Source organism: Planococcus citri, chromosome 4 (assembly GCF_950023065.1).
Source record: "Planococcus citri chromosome 4, ihPlaCitr1.1, whole genome shotgun sequence".
NCBI classification, from domain to species: domain Eukaryota; kingdom Metazoa; phylum Arthropoda; class Insecta; order Hemiptera; family Pseudococcidae; genus Planococcus; species Planococcus citri.
The window spans coordinates 29719757-29735436 of record NC_088680.1 but is presented as its reverse complement, the minus strand read 5'-3'; the positions used below and the strand labels follow the sequence as shown (position 1 = coordinate 29735436).

Sequence of the window (15680 nt, the reverse complement as noted above, 5' to 3'; positions counted from 1 at the left end):
GAAATAATTCGAAACAGCTACCGGAATTTCAAGCTTGTTCTGAACTTCTGAAGTTATTACCTCGTCTTGTACCTTTCTACTTGTATTTAATTATGTAAGCTCATCGTTATGATTTTTTTGGGGGACTCGGTTTTTAAGCAGTATAAGAAGAATTCTATAGCCTAGAAATAATTAAATTCGAAGATGACGAGGTAGAAGCATGTACCTACTAGCTCAGGGTACATTGCAACGTTATTTTTCAAAAATCAACTTATTGGTATTTTTTTCATGTATTATGTTCTATCTCACATGTGTGATGTACCTACTCGATGTTATTTTCTAATTTTAGCTTCGTGTTTGAGACAAGGAGAGAAAATTTATAATTGTTGATAATTCTGTTAAATTTATATTACCGTGTTTAATTTTATATAGAAAAATGTAAACGTGATAGGAGAAGAAAAAAAATTATCGTAGAATGATAAATTAAAGAGATCATAAGTCGTCTCGTACTTATAAATGTTATTTTATGCTCATTATCACTCACGTTTTATTTATCAGTCATGACATAATTTTGTCTGAAAATCAAATAGGAAAAAAAAAATTAATAAAAGTTTCAACTTATACCTCTTGACTTTTTATTACGTAACTATAGTTTTGAATGATTGAATCTGACGAACTACGATACGACGTACATCTGTCTACCTGTAATCTGATGTCTTCATGTGGCAATTCCAGATAATAAAATCAACTAACCCGAAAATTTTCTGGTCAGTAGGTAAGAAAAAATTATTTTTTCAAAAAAGAATTTCCGATAACGTTTAAAAACATTTGGAACCAGAGTTAGAAAATTTTTCAAATTTGTGTTCAAAATAAGTATGTACATATTTCGAATCATAGGTAGATTCCCAACTTTGGAATTTTTCAACATTAAGTATTTTATTTTCCTTCGTCTTTAATCGTGGAAGTTAATTCCGTATTTTTTGTTTCAGCAAACATATTTTCGCAGAAGTAGAATAAATTGCATACCGAAAAACATGAAGGGAAAGACAGGCAAATTTATTTTTTTTTATCTGAATCGATCACCATCTTCACTATAGACTTATGTATAAATTTATCGATTCAAAGATTTCTATTTATTCTTATCACTTCGACTTCAATTTATTACTTTATCCATCAGTAATGATGAAACATATCTTGGTATCGAACTATGAATTTCGCGTACGTTTTTTCTATGCTTTGGTGTAGGGTATTCATTTACTCACATTTCGAATGCTATAAACAAGCATTGATTTAAAAAAAAGACACGAATGTTTGTAGGAAGTCGTAATTTCTGAATAATGAAGTCGAGTGAGTAATCAAATATTTTACGCATCAATCTGCTTTCGGTTCAATTTGTACGAGAACAAGTTGAAATTCTATCATTTTTGTAACAATTTATTCGCTGTCACCAGCACTTGCCTAGTTATACATGTACTTAGCGTCTTACTGTGAATTAAATTTAAAATATTGATATAATTTTCACTGGAAATTTCCTAAATTCGGAAACTTCATTGTTGCATAATATAATAATTTAATTTAATTTAATACCTACGTTCTCAAAAGGAGAATATTGATTACCTACGATTAAAAACGTTGATATGATATGTGGCTTGTTTGGATTCGATGAAGGGTTAAAGCTCTAATCACCTATTACATGATTTAAAATTTTGTATGTTGCAGTTAATCCCAAAGTAAATAAATTATTCATTTTCTACCACGTTTTATCAACTTTTCAACATGCAACATTTTGCATCCATGCTTATGAGACAACTCTTGGGAATGCATTCACTTCAGGAACGACCACTGCAAGTCCTGCCATCAATAAAACAGACACCCCTACTATTCAAAATACTCGCGTTGAAGAAATCACATCAATTTTATTTCAAAAGCATCATGTTAAAAGTTTATCAATCAATTCTAAAATGGTCAATCATGGCGATGCGTTTTTCGCACTCAAAGGACTAAATACAGATGGAAATGATTACATTATCGATGCTCTAAACAAAGGCGCAGTTGTAGTCATCACCGACGATGAAAAAAGCATCAAAATCGATCCAGATAAAATAATTTTCGTGAAAAATGTTCAAAAAGCTTTATACAAAGCTATAGAAATTTTCTATCCTAAAAAACCAAGGATCTTAATCGCCGTTACTGGTACTAATGGAAAAACTTCAGTGGTATCCTACATAGCTCAACTTTATTCATCATTGGGAAAAAAATCAGCATCCATTGGCACAATAGGTGTACAAGTTTTTGAATGCGATAACTCGACAATGAAAGATGCGCCAGAAATATCTAATAAAGATGAACTACAATTTACAACACTTGATTATTTGAGTTTCAGAAAAATTGCTTATAATTTAACCGAAGCGGGTGTTGAATACTTGGCTTTTGAGGCTTCCAGCCATGGTCTTGATCAAGGAAGACTTGGAGAAATTAAAGTGGACGTGGCGTGTTTCACTAGCTTTAGCCAGGATCATTTAGACTATCATCTGAACAGCGAGAATTATTTACAAGCCAAGGTGAAGTTATTTACTCATCATCTGTTAGTTGATGGTATTGCGATTTTAAGTTCTGGTATTAAAGAAATAGAATTTATCCGAGCGTGCTTAAATAAGCATAATGTCAGATTTATGACGGTTGGCGAAAAAGATAACGGAGAAGGAAATTTGAAGATTACTAAAATTACTAGTTCTTTGCACGAGCAAAATATCTTCTTCGAGTTTGGATCTTCAAATTATACCTTCAATACCTCGATTATTGGAAGCTTCCAAGCTATCAATTTATTGATTGCTGCTTCCAGTGTTCATTACACCAATAATACGAGTTTCACCTTTGACAAAATTATCAGCGTTTTGCCAAAGATTGAGTCAGTTAAAGGTAGAATGGAACGAGTAGAAAGCACTGGTGGTAATATTTTCGTCGATTATGCGCATACTCCCGATGCTCTTGAAAAAGTTCTGAAAGAATTGAATAGCATAAAACTACAGGGTGCAAAATTAGTAGTGATTTTTGGCTGTGGAGGTAATCGTGATAGAATAAAACGAAATCAAATGGGCAAAATTGCTGGGAAACTGGCTGATAGCGTCATTGTTACCGATGATAATCCTCGTCTCGAAGATCCTGCGTTGATCAGACAAGAGATTATAAGTGGTATTGACGGAGGGAATTATATTGAAATAGGTAACAGAGAAGAAGCTATTAAACACGGTGTGAATAATTTACAACTAAACGATATCTTAGTGATTGCTGGTAAAGGGCATGAAAATTACCAGATTATAGGTAATGATGAGATACTTTTTAGTGATGTTGAAATCGTGAAAAAATATACTGTGTAATGATGGAATTTTTTGTTACTTTTGATTTCATTGAGGTAATCCAAAATAGAAATTTTACAAGGTAATAGTTTTTAGTTGTCGCACTTATCATGAAAAGTTGAGCTTTTACGTAGAAAATTCTGTTTTGAAAGTTTTTTAAATTTTATTATTAAATTTGAATTTCGTAGGTATCTTACTCCTATTTCCTTAAAAACCTCGACGACAGATTTGAACAAGTAAACATTACGCGTACCTACTTACGGCGAACTAAGTATGCAACTCTATTAACATCATCAGATTCGGACAGATTCCCTTCAAATCCATTCTATAAACTGGAACCAGAAGTGAAATCAGGTCTTTCGATCTGATTTCGTTCAGATAGAATTTCTGTTTAAACATCAAAACCAATAGGTACAATATATGTATTATAAAACTATCGAAATATTATTTCACAAAAGTAAGTATACAAATGCACTAAATTAAGAGACAGCCGAACGGGCAACGCAATTAAGATGAAGTATTTAGTTTTAAAAATTTTCGAATCAAGAAAATATCATTTTACATATTTTTTTCAATTGAAAATAAAATTTTTAAAAACGATATCTTATACTTAAAAAATGCACCGGAACACAATCACATACTTAAGCAAGGGTGCCATTAAAATACTAAGAGCGGTTGATAGGTTTTTTCTTCGCAATTTTTCTAGGAGCTTCGTCACTGTCATCGTCTGAATTGAAAATGATTTTTTCAAAAGATGTTTCGAAGTCGTAGAATTTAGGAAAATGTCTGTTCTCAACCATCGGAGCCGAAGATGATTTTTTCTCTAATTTATCCCAGTCATCGAGAACACCAGCGTAACTAAAATGACAATCTGTATCACCTTTTCCTCTTTCATGCCTACATAAAATAATACAAATAATAATATCAATCACAGGATATCATAATTCGAATAAAATCATCCAAAGTATACTGACAGGTCACGTGTTGATCGCGATCTCCATACTTTACCGCAACATGGCCTTCTACATACGTAACTCAGAAACAGACCATAAAAGAAAGGAATTAAAAACGCACCGTTGTGGCGTAATGAAGGAGGCGTACTAGAATCCGGATTTTGCAAGTATTCTGAAATAATACAAAATATCAATAGGTACAACACCATCATTAATGTTTGTTTATGACTTTGGTAGGTACCTATCTAAATTCTAAATCTTACTTTTTAATGATGCTTTATCATACGGTTCCATCAGTTGCTTTGGTTTTGGTTCTCTCCGACAATTCCAAACTACAAAACGACTATCGATTTCGATTTTGTAAGTTTTATTTTGATAATTTATGTTCGTTATGGTTCCACTTCCGTATTGTTTCGTCAATAAATTATACCTCTCTCCAAGAGGTCGATTAGTACAGAAAATTGGAGGCCGAAGGATCTCGTTAGTGTTTTTCCAAACAAATGGATTCACAGATATTAAAGTTGTGACTGAAATGATAAAAGACAAATCTCTTAATTTGCAATACCAATACCAACACGTTTGTCGTACTTCACACCACTTCAGAACGATACTTTTATTACATATTTGCATCAGACTAACTAGATGTGGATGCAAAATATCATATTCATATCGAATTTAATCAAATCAAACCAAATACGATGTTGATTACTAGTGTGTTTAGGTAGGTCGGTATACTCGAACATGAGTTGGCAGGTAATTGGTAGCTGCTACCCAGTGCTTCAACTAGATTAGGTGTAATTAAGTACCTAACAAATAAAATACCATTTCACTTACGTTCTTCTTTTATTTTCAAATCCAAATCCGACCGCTCTCGCAAACCTTTCTTGAATTGCCCTTTGCTTGTACGACTACGAGTGGTACTATTTTCAGTTTTAGAAACAAGATCTGGAGAATTTTTGCTTGTACGACTACGAGTTGTATTTTTAGTTTTAGAAACAAGATCTAGAGAATTTTTTGAGAGTACAATTTTCAAATGCTTCGATTGGTCAACTATTTCTTCGATTTTTTGTGGACTCAAATCTGGTTCCGGATGCCTGTGAACAATGACGGTGAAATAATTAAAAAATGATCTATTTGACAGTTGACTCCATATTTCAAAATAATACCTATATTTATTAAACTATTTACCTAACTGAACATGATATTAAAAGTAACAGGCGAAGTTTTAGGGGAAAAAACAACGATTACTTCGAAATTGTCGTAGAAAGAATGTTCTTGGCGAATTCGTGATATTTCATGCCATATTCGTGATATTTCATTTCGCCCAGCATAATGCTTTTCCGCTTCAATAATGGTAATTCGATTTGAACTTTCTCGTCCTCTATTTGGCTCAACTTTTCTTTAAAATCTTCTTCTAATATTCGAAAAGGTTCATCGGATTCCGAGTCACGTCGATTATTTGACTGTAAAAACGCTCGAGACTCTGGTACTTGTAAGGCACGAATATCATCTTCGGATTTATTCCATAAAGTGGCAAGAGTAACTCCATGCAGTTCCGCCATCGCATTCATCAGAGTATACTCGTTGACCACTGTCAACTTGGAACGTATTTGCAACTGAAAGTACACAAAAAGAATCAACATACGAGGAATGATTCGAATGAAGATACCTATAAGCATGTGCCTACTATTATAGGTAATCGGTAATCAGAAAGTACACAGTAGATGTATTGGAGAATGCGTAGCTACCACGATCAACCCTGAAACGTCCGATGAGACGAAATTCAGTTGACGATCGTAGGTGTATACCAGTCCAGTGCTGAAAATATAATTTACACCTTTTCATGATAAGTTCAAGTAAGAAGATATGTACTTACGTAATTAAAAACCGATTTGAAACAACGTGGATATTTGTCCGGTACATATTTTTCCAAACATAAATTTGCGCTCCTGGATTTGAACCGGAATAGAATTGGAAACTGCAGAGCAACGGCTCGAATCTCTTCGCTTTCTTCAGGTTTCCAGAACGTAAGTAATACAACCAAGTTCTCAGCATCTTGAACCATATTTTTAAATACATCGTATAACGTTGAATCAGATGTAGGCCTATCTGTGATAGATTGCGCCGTTGGTAAGTTCAACACGCAGATTTCGCCCTCGGCGACAGTAAAATCACTGCCATGTGACTCCATTACGCCTACTACTTCACAACATTCGCTGCCCATTATGGATGCTGGCGAAAACGACACTTCACTTGACCACAAAACCACGACTAGATACGGATTGGAATAAAACTTGAAAGAGAAACAAATTAGGTACTACTTGTAAATTCTCACAGGCAAGGTTAAGGATGACACCAAGAAACTGCAATCGATTTAATCAACAAAATGCAACGCAAACATAAATCACGTTTTCACCCTCAGATGATCATCCGAAATCCGAATTGCGAACACGTTGACGTATTACGATTGACGACTGACGTTAAACAAAACAAGATCTCCTCTTCTGTCCACGCACCTAACTGACCTCCTAACCCCCTCCTAATTCGAAGCCGAAATGACTGGGACTGGAACAACCCGACTATCGGTCGGAACAATCGAAACGTTTGAAACGTTGATAGCTGATGCTGATTGCGATGAGATACAATAGATAAGCTAATAAGCCATACCTATGTTACTTATAGGCGTATACTTTGTAAGGCACAATGCGCAAACGGTTTCGGTCTTCATCAAAACTCAAAAGTGGTAACTACAGGGTGCCCAGAAATATCGAGCACCCCTAAAAAAGTTTTTCATTAAAAATATTGGTTGGCAACGTGAGGTGAAATAGATGCATATGATTGGTGGAATGTTATCTCTCCAGTCCAACAACCAATCATGTGCTATCATTATTATCATTCACTGTGACCAACCAAAGTATTTGGTAGAAAACTTTTTTAGGGGTGTTCGATATTTCTGGGCACCCGGTAGTGATATGTAAACTCCAGAAGAACCCAGAAATATGAAAACTTCACGAATTAGAGTGAAATGGGGGAAGAAATTGGTGAAACTGATGTGTAGTAGATCGATTACGATAGCTGTACTGTAAGTAGGTACTTGCCTATCTTAACATGAGTCATCAAACATTTTACATTGTTTCGAATTCAATTTTTACAGTTAGTTCCATAGCATGAAATTGAATAAAATGTACACTGTACAGATCTCCAGAAGCAGCTGGCGCAGGTTAAGCTCGTTTTTTTCGGCAGTGTACGAATTATTGTTGGCCTTGGCGACGACGCGACGAGCTGGCGGCTAATGTGTTATCGTATTTCTTGGAATATCGATAACAGATTTTACTTACCAACCTACTAGTCCGGCATATGACAATAGGAGTAATTGCACCCCCCCCGCCGATCCTCCGGGACATCTTTTTTCTTAAAGGGGACATCCTAAGGAACATTTTAAAGCAAAGTTGCCAAAAAAAAAGTTGGCCTTACTTACAAAATGGCGGCCATTTTGATTGACAGGTCAGCCGAAATCGCAGATTTTGCGTTTTAACATAGGACTTGCACGAACTTTTTCAAACTTTTCAAAGGTAGATAGAAGATCATGCAAAAATTTATCACCTGTCAAAATTTCAAGTGCTGAAGTGCGTTTTTCGATTTTTGGTGAATTTTTGAAAATCGAATTTAGGCCAAAAATGAGGGGAAAAATCAAAATTTTACCAAATTGGCCGAGAAAGCTGAAATTTGGGATATACCCTATTTTCGACATGCCAAATCGATTGGAAATGGTTTCAACCCGTTTTGAGCAGTTCTGGAGCTTCCAGCAGATTTTTGAAACTCGAAATTCCCACAAAATTCCATCAAATTGGAGTTGTAAAGCTAAAATTTATTCTAAAAACTAATTTCAATACGCTACGAAGTACTGCAGGTGAATTTCAAGTCGTTTTGGATCCTCCAGCGACTTTTTGAAAATTCCTGAAGCCTCCAGCAGATTTTTGAAACTTTAAATTTTCACAAAATTTCATCAAATGGAGATGGAAATCTGAAATTTACTCTACACTTCAATTTTAACACCCTCTGAAGACGACTTCAGGTGGGTTCAAGTCATTTTAGAGCCTCCAGCGACTTTTTTGAAAATTACTGGAGCCTCCAGTAGATTTTCGAAACTTGAAATTTCCCCAACATCAATTTATCAAATGGAGTTGGCAAGCTGAAATTTACTTCGCAGACTGGCAGACTGCATGGTGGTTTCAAATGGTTTTGAAGCTTGCAGCTACTTTTAGGAAATTTCAATATTTCAACAAAACGTCATACAACCTTTCAAAAAGTTGCTGGAGGCTCCAAAACGACTTGAAATTTACCAGCAGTCAACTTCGTAGCGTATTGAAATTATCAACTTTCCATCTCCATTTGATGAAATTTTGTGAAAATTTAAAGTTTCAAAAATCTGCTGGAGGCTCCACTAATTTTCAAAAAAAGTCGCTGGAGGCCCTACAATTACTTGAACTTACCTGAAGTCGTCTTCAGAAGGAGTTAAAATTGGAGTGTAGAGTAAATTTCAGCTTTCCATCTCCATTTGATGAAATTTTGTGAAAATTTAAAGTTTCAAAAATCTGCTGGAGGTTTCAGGAAATTCAAAAAGTCGCTGGAGGCTCCAAAACGACTTGAAATTCAACTGCAGTACTTCGTAGCGTAATGAAATTAGTTTTTAGAATAAATTTTAGCTTTACAACTCCAATCTGATGGAATTTTGTGGGAATTTCGAGTTTCAAAAATCTGCTGGAGGCTCCAGAACTGCTCAAAACGGGTCGAAACCGTTTCCAATCGATTTGGCATGTCGAAAATAGGGTATATCCCAAATTTCAGCTTTCTCGGTCAATTTGGTAAAATTTTGATTTTTTCCCTCATTTTTGGCCTAAATTCGATTTTCAAAAATTCACCAAAAATCGAAAAACGCACTTTAGCACTTGAAATTTTGACAGGTGATAAATTTTTGCATGATCTTTCGATCTACCTTTGAAAAGTTTGAAAAAGTTCGTGCAAGTCCTATGTTAAAACGCAAAATCTGCGATTTCGGCTGACCTGTCAATCAAAATGGCCGCCATTTTATAAGTAAAGCCAACTTTTTTTTGGCAACTTTGCTTTAAAATGTTCCTTAGGATGTCCCCTTTAAGAAAAAAGTTGTCCCGGAGGATCGGCGGGGGGGGGGGGGTGCAATTACTCCTATTGTCATATGCCGGACTATACCTGATGATCTCGAACGAAAAAAGAATTGAGAATGAATAACTTTATGTATCCCTTAAGCGATGACTCAATTTTATGCTGACATCGCTGAGGAAACCTCCGGGTTTGAGCCGGAGGTTTCCTCAGTGATGTCAGCTCTCAAGGGCTATTCTCATCGGCGTAGTTAAAAAAAAAAAAAAAGTCGCATGAAGCGAAATTGTTTTGATTAGTTTTAATTAACGTACAAAGTTGTTAATTTTCAAATAAGCATCCCAATTTGCATTCACTCATCAAAAGATACAAACATAAATGTGCCTATCATTCCACATTTTGAAGATTATGTTTCCAGAAATTTATTATTTTTCTTCGATGAATGAGGCACCCCATACCTATTTTTAACAAATATCAGTTTTAAAACGCTATTGGTCAACTACAAATAATCGATGAATTTCCAATAATCATACTTTTTAGTGATGTTGAAATTGTGAAAAAATATACGATGTATAATGATGGAATTTTCTGTTACTTACTTTCGATTTTATTGAGGTAGGTAATCTGAAATAGAAATTTCACAATGTAGTTTTTAGTTGTCGCACTCATTATGAAAAGTTGAGCTTTTCCGTAGAAAATTCAATTTTATCGTTAAATTCGAATCTCGTGGGTATCTTATTCCTTAAAAACCTCGCTGACAGATTTATTCAGAGTTGTGAGTTGAACAAAGTAAACGTTACGCGTATTTACGGCGAACGAAGTATGCAACTCTATAACACCATATTGACTTCTCTATCCTATAAAATGAAACCAGAAATAAAATCGGGTCATTCGTTCTGATTTCGCTCAGATAGAATTTCTGTTCAAACATCAACACCAATACAATAGAATCATAAAACTACCGAAATATTATTTCACAAAAGCAAGTATACAATTACAAATAGGTACAAATGCACGAAATAAGAAACAGCCGAGTAATGAACGACTGCAAAGCAATCTACTTAACGTTATGGATTTATAGGTTAAGTACCTAAAAAAATTTTTTAAAAAACATTTTGTTTGAAGAAAATATCAATGTACATTTTCAATTTAAAAAACTAACTATATCTATAATAATTTAAAAATATACACCGGAACACAGGGTACGGCAGTTGAACAAAGCCAAGGAAAAAAGAAGACAACACAAATCACAAACTTAAACAAGGATACGTCACAAAATAAAAGAAGAACGCTTGATAGGTTTTCTCTTCGCAATTTTATTGCGAGGTCCACCGCTGTCATCATCTGACTCGAAAATGACCTTTTGAAAGAGTTTTTCGAACTCGAAGAATTTAGGAACATGTTTGGTATCAACCAGCGGAGCCGAAGTTAATTTTCTTTCCAATCTGTCCCAGTCGTGCACAACTCTGGAATAACTAAAATGACAATCTGTTCTATTCGCATCATCTTTTCCTCTTTCATGCCTACAAAAAATATAATAATGTCAATCACAAGATATCATATTTTGAATAAAATCATCGAAATTATACTGACTGGTCACGTTTTGATCGCGCTCTCCATACTTTACCGCAACATGGCCTTCTACATGCGTAGCCCAAAAATAGACCATAAAAGAAAGGAACTAAAAATATACCGCTGTGAGGCAATAGTGGAGGCGTATTAGAATTCGGATCTTGCAAGTATTCTGAAATAATACAAAATATCAATACCTAGCTAGGTATAACGTCATCAATGTTTGTTTATGACTTATATGTAGGTAGACATCTAAACCTTACTTTTTAACGTTACTTTATCATACGGTTCCATCAGTTGCTTTGGTTTTGGTTCTCTCCGACAATTCCAAACTGCAAAACGACTATCGATTTCGATTTTGAAAGTTCTACCCTGATAATCAATCTCTGTGATGTTCGCGCTCGCATATTGTTTCGTCAATAAATTATACCGATCTTTAAGGGGTCGATCGGTACTGAAAATTGGAGGCCGCAGGATATCAGACTCTTTTGTGCATTTCCACTGAAATGGGTTCACCGATATTAAAGTTGTGACTGAAATGATAAAAGATAAATCTCTTAACACGTTTATCGTACACCAGCATCGATATCGGAACGTATTATTTGTACATATTTGTATCAAACGAGATACGGATGAAAAATATCGAATCAAATGCGAATAATCGTGCTTACAAGGGAAGCCCCCCACATGAGAATCTCCGATTTGAATGAAACTTGGACTGTTGGAAAGAGGACCTCAAAAAACACCCATCCCCCAATTTTCAGCTGCTCAAGTTGATTTTTCGATTTTTGGCGAATTTTTGAAGTTTTGTGTACACAGGAAAAGCTGTTCAACTCACAAAATGGGAAAAACTACAAATATCCATCTCTCCCGCGTATCAACCTCCGGAGCTCAAATTTGGGCCAAAGGTAGTCTTTTAGATACCAGATACCTGATCGACTCATACTACCATTGGCCGGATCCGGCCTTCCGGTCAGAAAACAGAATTTTTTTACTTTTTTTCTCATATTTTCGGTGAATTCGAAAAATGACCGTTTCTCCCCACCACATGAATTTGAGCAGCTAAAATTTTGGCCGAAGGGTTAATGCTTGATACCTAATCGATTAATACTACCGTCGGCCGGATCTGGAATTTACATCAAAAACCATATTCTGGTTTTTTATGCCTGCAGTCATTGGAAAAATTGAAAAACCTGTTAGAGCAGCTCATCTAATGCACTTCCAGGGCTCAAATTTTGGTCAAACGATCTGTGCTAGATACCAAATCGACCCATGCTACCATTGGCCGGATCCGGCCTTCCGGTCAGAAAACAGAATTGTTGACCTCGGCATAAAAAACCAGATGGACAAAAAATATGCTTTATTCTGATGTAAATTCCAGATCCGGCCGACGGTAGTATTAATCGATTAGGTATCAAGCGTAAACCCTTCGGCCAAAATTTTAGCTGCTCAAATTCATGTGGTGGTGAGAAACGGTCATTTTTCGAATTCACCGAAAATATGAGAAAAAAAGTAAAAAAATTCTGTTTTCTGACCGGAAGGCCAATGGTAGTATGAGTCGATCAGGTATCTGGTATCTAAAATACTACCTTTCGCCCAAATTTGAGCTCAAGAAGTTGATACGCGGGAGAGATAGATATTTGTAGTTTTTCCCATTTTGTGAGTTGAACAGCTTTTCCTGCGTACACAAAACTTCAAAAATTCGCCAAAAATCGAAAAATCAACTTGAGCAGCTGAAAATTGGGGGATGGGTGTTTTTTGAGGTCCTCTTTCCAACAGTCCAAGTTTCATTCAAATTGGAGATTCTCATGAGGGGGCTTCCCTTGTTAGGTAAGTAGATAGGTACATGATATCTACCCGTATACTTCAAGGAATTCTGAGTTTTTGTTAATCCTCACTCCTCACCAACTACCCGTCAACTAGATTAGTCGTAAGTAATTAGGTACCTAAATAACAAATAAAATACCATTTCACTTACGTTCCTCTTTTACTTTCAAATCCAAATCCGACTGCTCTTTCAAAACTTTATTGACTTTCCGTTTGCATGTAGTTTTTTCAGTTTTGGAAACTAAGTCTGGAGAATTGTTTTTAAGTACAATTTTTAAATTCTTCGATTGGTCAACTATTTCTTCGTTTTTTTGTGGACTCAAATCTGGTTCCGGATGCCTGTGAACAACGACGGTGTAAAAATTGAAAAATGATCCAACTATTTGACTCCATATTTCAAAATAATACCTAGGTAAGTATATAATATTTGTTAAACTATACTTATTTAATTGCACATCATATTAAAAGTATTTAACAAGAACATGCAGTTTTAAGGGAAAAAACAGCGATTACTTCGAAATTGTCGTAGAAAGAATATTCATGGCGAATTCGTGATATTTCATGCCATATTCGTGGTATTTCATTTCACCAAGCATAATGCTTTTCCGCTTCAATAATGGTAATTCGATTTGAACTTTCTCGTCCTCTATTTGGCTCAATTTTTCTTTGAAATCTTCTTCTAACATTCGAAAAGGTTCATCGGATTCCGAGTCACGTCGATTATTTGACTGTAAAAACGCTCGAGACTCTGGTACTTGTAAGGCACGAATATCATCTTCGGATTTATTCCATAAAGTAGCTAGAGTAACTCCATGCAGTTCCGCCATCGTATTCATCAGAGTGTACTCGTTGACCACTGTCAACTTGGAACGTATTTGCAACTAAAAGTAGGTACACGAAAAGAATTAACACATGAGGAATGATTCGAATGAAGATACCTATTACCTAAACACATGCCTATGTACAGGGTGCCCAGAAATATCGAGTACCCCATCATTCGCTGTGACCAACCGAAGTACCTATTTTAGTAAAAAACTTTTTTAGAGGTACTCGATATTTCTGGGCACCCTGTACTAGATATTATAGGTAATCAGAAAGTACAGAGTGCCCAGAAATATCGTGATATTCTAACAAAGTTTTCCGCTAAATATTTCGTTGGTCACAGTGAATGATAAGAGTATGATAATAATGATAGCACATGATTGATTGTTAGACTGAGATGTTAACATTCCACCAATCATATATTGTATTTATTTCACGTTGCCAACCTATATTTTTAATAAAAAACTTTCTTTGGGGTTCGCGATAATTCCGGGCACCCTGTAGATGTATTCCCGTATTCGAGAATGCTTAGCTACCACGATCAATCCTGAAACATCCGATATGAGACGAAATCCAATTGACGATCGTAGGTATACCAGTGCTGAAAATATTACTCACACGTTTTCATGATATATGTAAGACTATAAGTTCAAGTAAGTAGATACTTACGTAATTAAAAACCGACTTGAAACAACGCGGATATTTGTCCGGTACGTATTTCTCCAAACATAAACTTGCACTTCTGGATTTGAACCGGAATAGAATTGGAAACTGCAGAGCGACGGCTCGAATCTCCTCGCTTTCTTCAGGTTTCCAGAAAGTAAGCAATACAACCAAGTTCTCAGCATCTTGAACCATATTTTTAAATACATCGTATAACGTTGAATCAGACGTAGGCCTATCTGTGATAGATTGCGCCGTTGGTAAGTTCAGTACGCAGATTTCACCCTCGGCGACAGTAAAATCACTGCCATGTGACTCCATTACGCCTACTACTTCACAACATTCGCTGCCCATTGTGAATGCTAGCGTCAACAACACTTCACTTGACCACGAGACTACGACTATAGGTATATACGGATTGAATTAAAATTTAAAACTTGAAACTGAAAGCGAAACGAATTATTACTTTACCTACTGTAAATTCTCACAGACAAGGTTAAGGATGACACTACGAATCTGCAATTAATTTCATCAAACGCAACGCGAACATAAACCACGTTTTCACCCTAAGCTGATTGTGATTGATTATCCGAACACGTTAGTTAAGTTGAACGAATACAATACAATGAGAATGACATGACATGAGAAAGAAAGAGAACTTAATTTCGGAAGTCGGAACTCGGAAGAACTCTTGTACTGCCCCTTTGCCCTCACACCTCGCTGACGCAACCTCCTATAGGCTATACGGAAGCCGAAAAGGCCCGAACAACCCGAACCTGATCTTTCAAAATAGTCGGAACCTGTTGATGGTGAAGATGTGAAGAATATGAGAAACAAGAAAAACAAAAAAAATGATAACTTTTTTGATAGTTCCACGCCATAAGACATGAAATAAGAATGAAATGTTCAGATCAGAATTTGTAATTTGTATGTAGGTATAGCAGACAGCTGACGTAAGTTATTATAAATTCGTGATAAATATTTTGGCAAACGTGAATTGTTGGTGTAGGCTGTAGGTGACGACGACGCGACGAGCTTCGAATTTCTTGGAATATTGATAACAGATTTTACAGCACCTGATGATTTCGAGCGAAAGAAGAATGGTGAATGAGTACGAGTAGATCTCTTGTCATCGGCATAACTAAAAAAAAAAAAAAAACGTCGCACGAAGCGAAAAGTGTTTTGATTAACACACAGTGTTGCTAGTGTTCGAACAAGTTTCCCAATTAATTTTGCATGTATACTCATCGAAAGATACAAAATGTGCCCATCATTCGACATTTTGAAAATTTTATCTCGCCAAAAAATTTGGTGGCACATTTTCTGACTGAAGATACGAGTGCCTGTCTGGTGCCGGTGTATTTCATAGAAT

The 15680-nt window shown here is 35.6% G+C and overlaps 3 protein-coding genes across 3 annotated transcripts; 1 reads left to right on the top strand and 2 right to left on the bottom strand.

Moving 5' to 3' along the window:
• The first annotated feature begins 9 nt into the window (after positions 1 to 9).
• Positions 10 to 3364, top strand: LOC135843778 (UDP-N-acetylmuramoyl-L-alanyl-D-glutamate--2,6-diaminopimelate ligase-like). The gene is made up of 2 exons (XM_065361790.1): positions 10 to 1326; positions 1699 to 3364. The coding sequence occupies exons 1-2, from the start codon at positions 1317 to 1319 to the stop codon at positions 3354 to 3356; spliced, it is 1668 nt and encodes a 555-aa protein (XP_065217862.1). The 5' UTR covers positions 10 to 1316; the 3' UTR covers positions 3357 to 3364.
• Positions 3365 to 3561: 197 nt separating this feature from the next.
• Positions 3562 to 6834, bottom strand: LOC135843779 (uncharacterized). Its single transcript, XM_065361791.1, has 6 exons — positions 6165 to 6834; positions 5537 to 5904; positions 5123 to 5382; positions 4552 to 4815; positions 4310 to 4460; positions 3562 to 4232 (listed from the first exon to the last, which is right to left on the bottom strand). Exons 1-6 carry the CDS (start codon positions 6510 to 6512, stop codon positions 4001 to 4003), a joined length of 1623 nt encoding a protein of 540 aa, XP_065217863.1. The 5' UTR covers positions 6513 to 6834; the 3' UTR covers positions 3562 to 4000.
• A 3537-nt stretch (positions 6835 to 10371) lies between these two features.
• Positions 10372 to 15561, bottom strand: LOC135845574 (uncharacterized). The gene is made up of 6 exons (XM_065364213.1): positions 14315 to 15561; positions 13337 to 13704; positions 12975 to 13162; positions 11260 to 11529; positions 11018 to 11168; positions 10372 to 10947 (listed from the first exon to the last, which is right to left on the bottom strand). The coding sequence occupies exons 1-6, from the start codon at positions 14660 to 14662 to the stop codon at positions 10695 to 10697; spliced, it is 1578 nt and encodes a 525-aa protein (XP_065220285.1). The 5' UTR covers positions 14663 to 15561; the 3' UTR covers positions 10372 to 10694.
• Positions 15562 to 15680: the final 119 nt, after the last annotated feature.

Excerpts from the sequence above, each read along its gene's own strand:
- LOC135845574 (XM_065364213.1), bottom strand. The coding sequence starts at position 14,662 with ATGGGCAGCGAATGTTGTGAAGTAGTAGGCGTAATGGAGTCACATGGC. Across the intron at positions 13,705-14,314 it reads TCAAGTCGGTTTTTAATTAC|TTGCAAATACGTTCCAAGTT; the intron begins GTAAGTATCTAC and ends ACCTACTTTTAG. Across the intron at positions 11,530-12,974 it reads TTTGAAAGTAAAAGAGGAAC|TCACAACTTTAATATCGGTG; the intron begins GTAAGTGAAATG and ends TTATCATTTCAG.
- LOC135843779 (XM_065361791.1), bottom strand. The coding sequence starts at position 6,512 with ATGGGCAGCGAATGTTGTGAAGTAGTAGGCGTAATGGAGTCACATGGC. Across the intron at positions 5,905-6,164 it reads TCAAATCGGTTTTTAATTAC|TTGCAAATACGTTCCAAGTT; the intron begins GTAAGTACATAT and ends GTGTACTTTCAG. Across the intron at positions 4,816-5,122 it reads TTTGAAAATAAAAGAAGAAC|TCACAACTTTAATATCTGTG; the intron begins GTAAGTGAAATG and ends TTATCATTTCAG.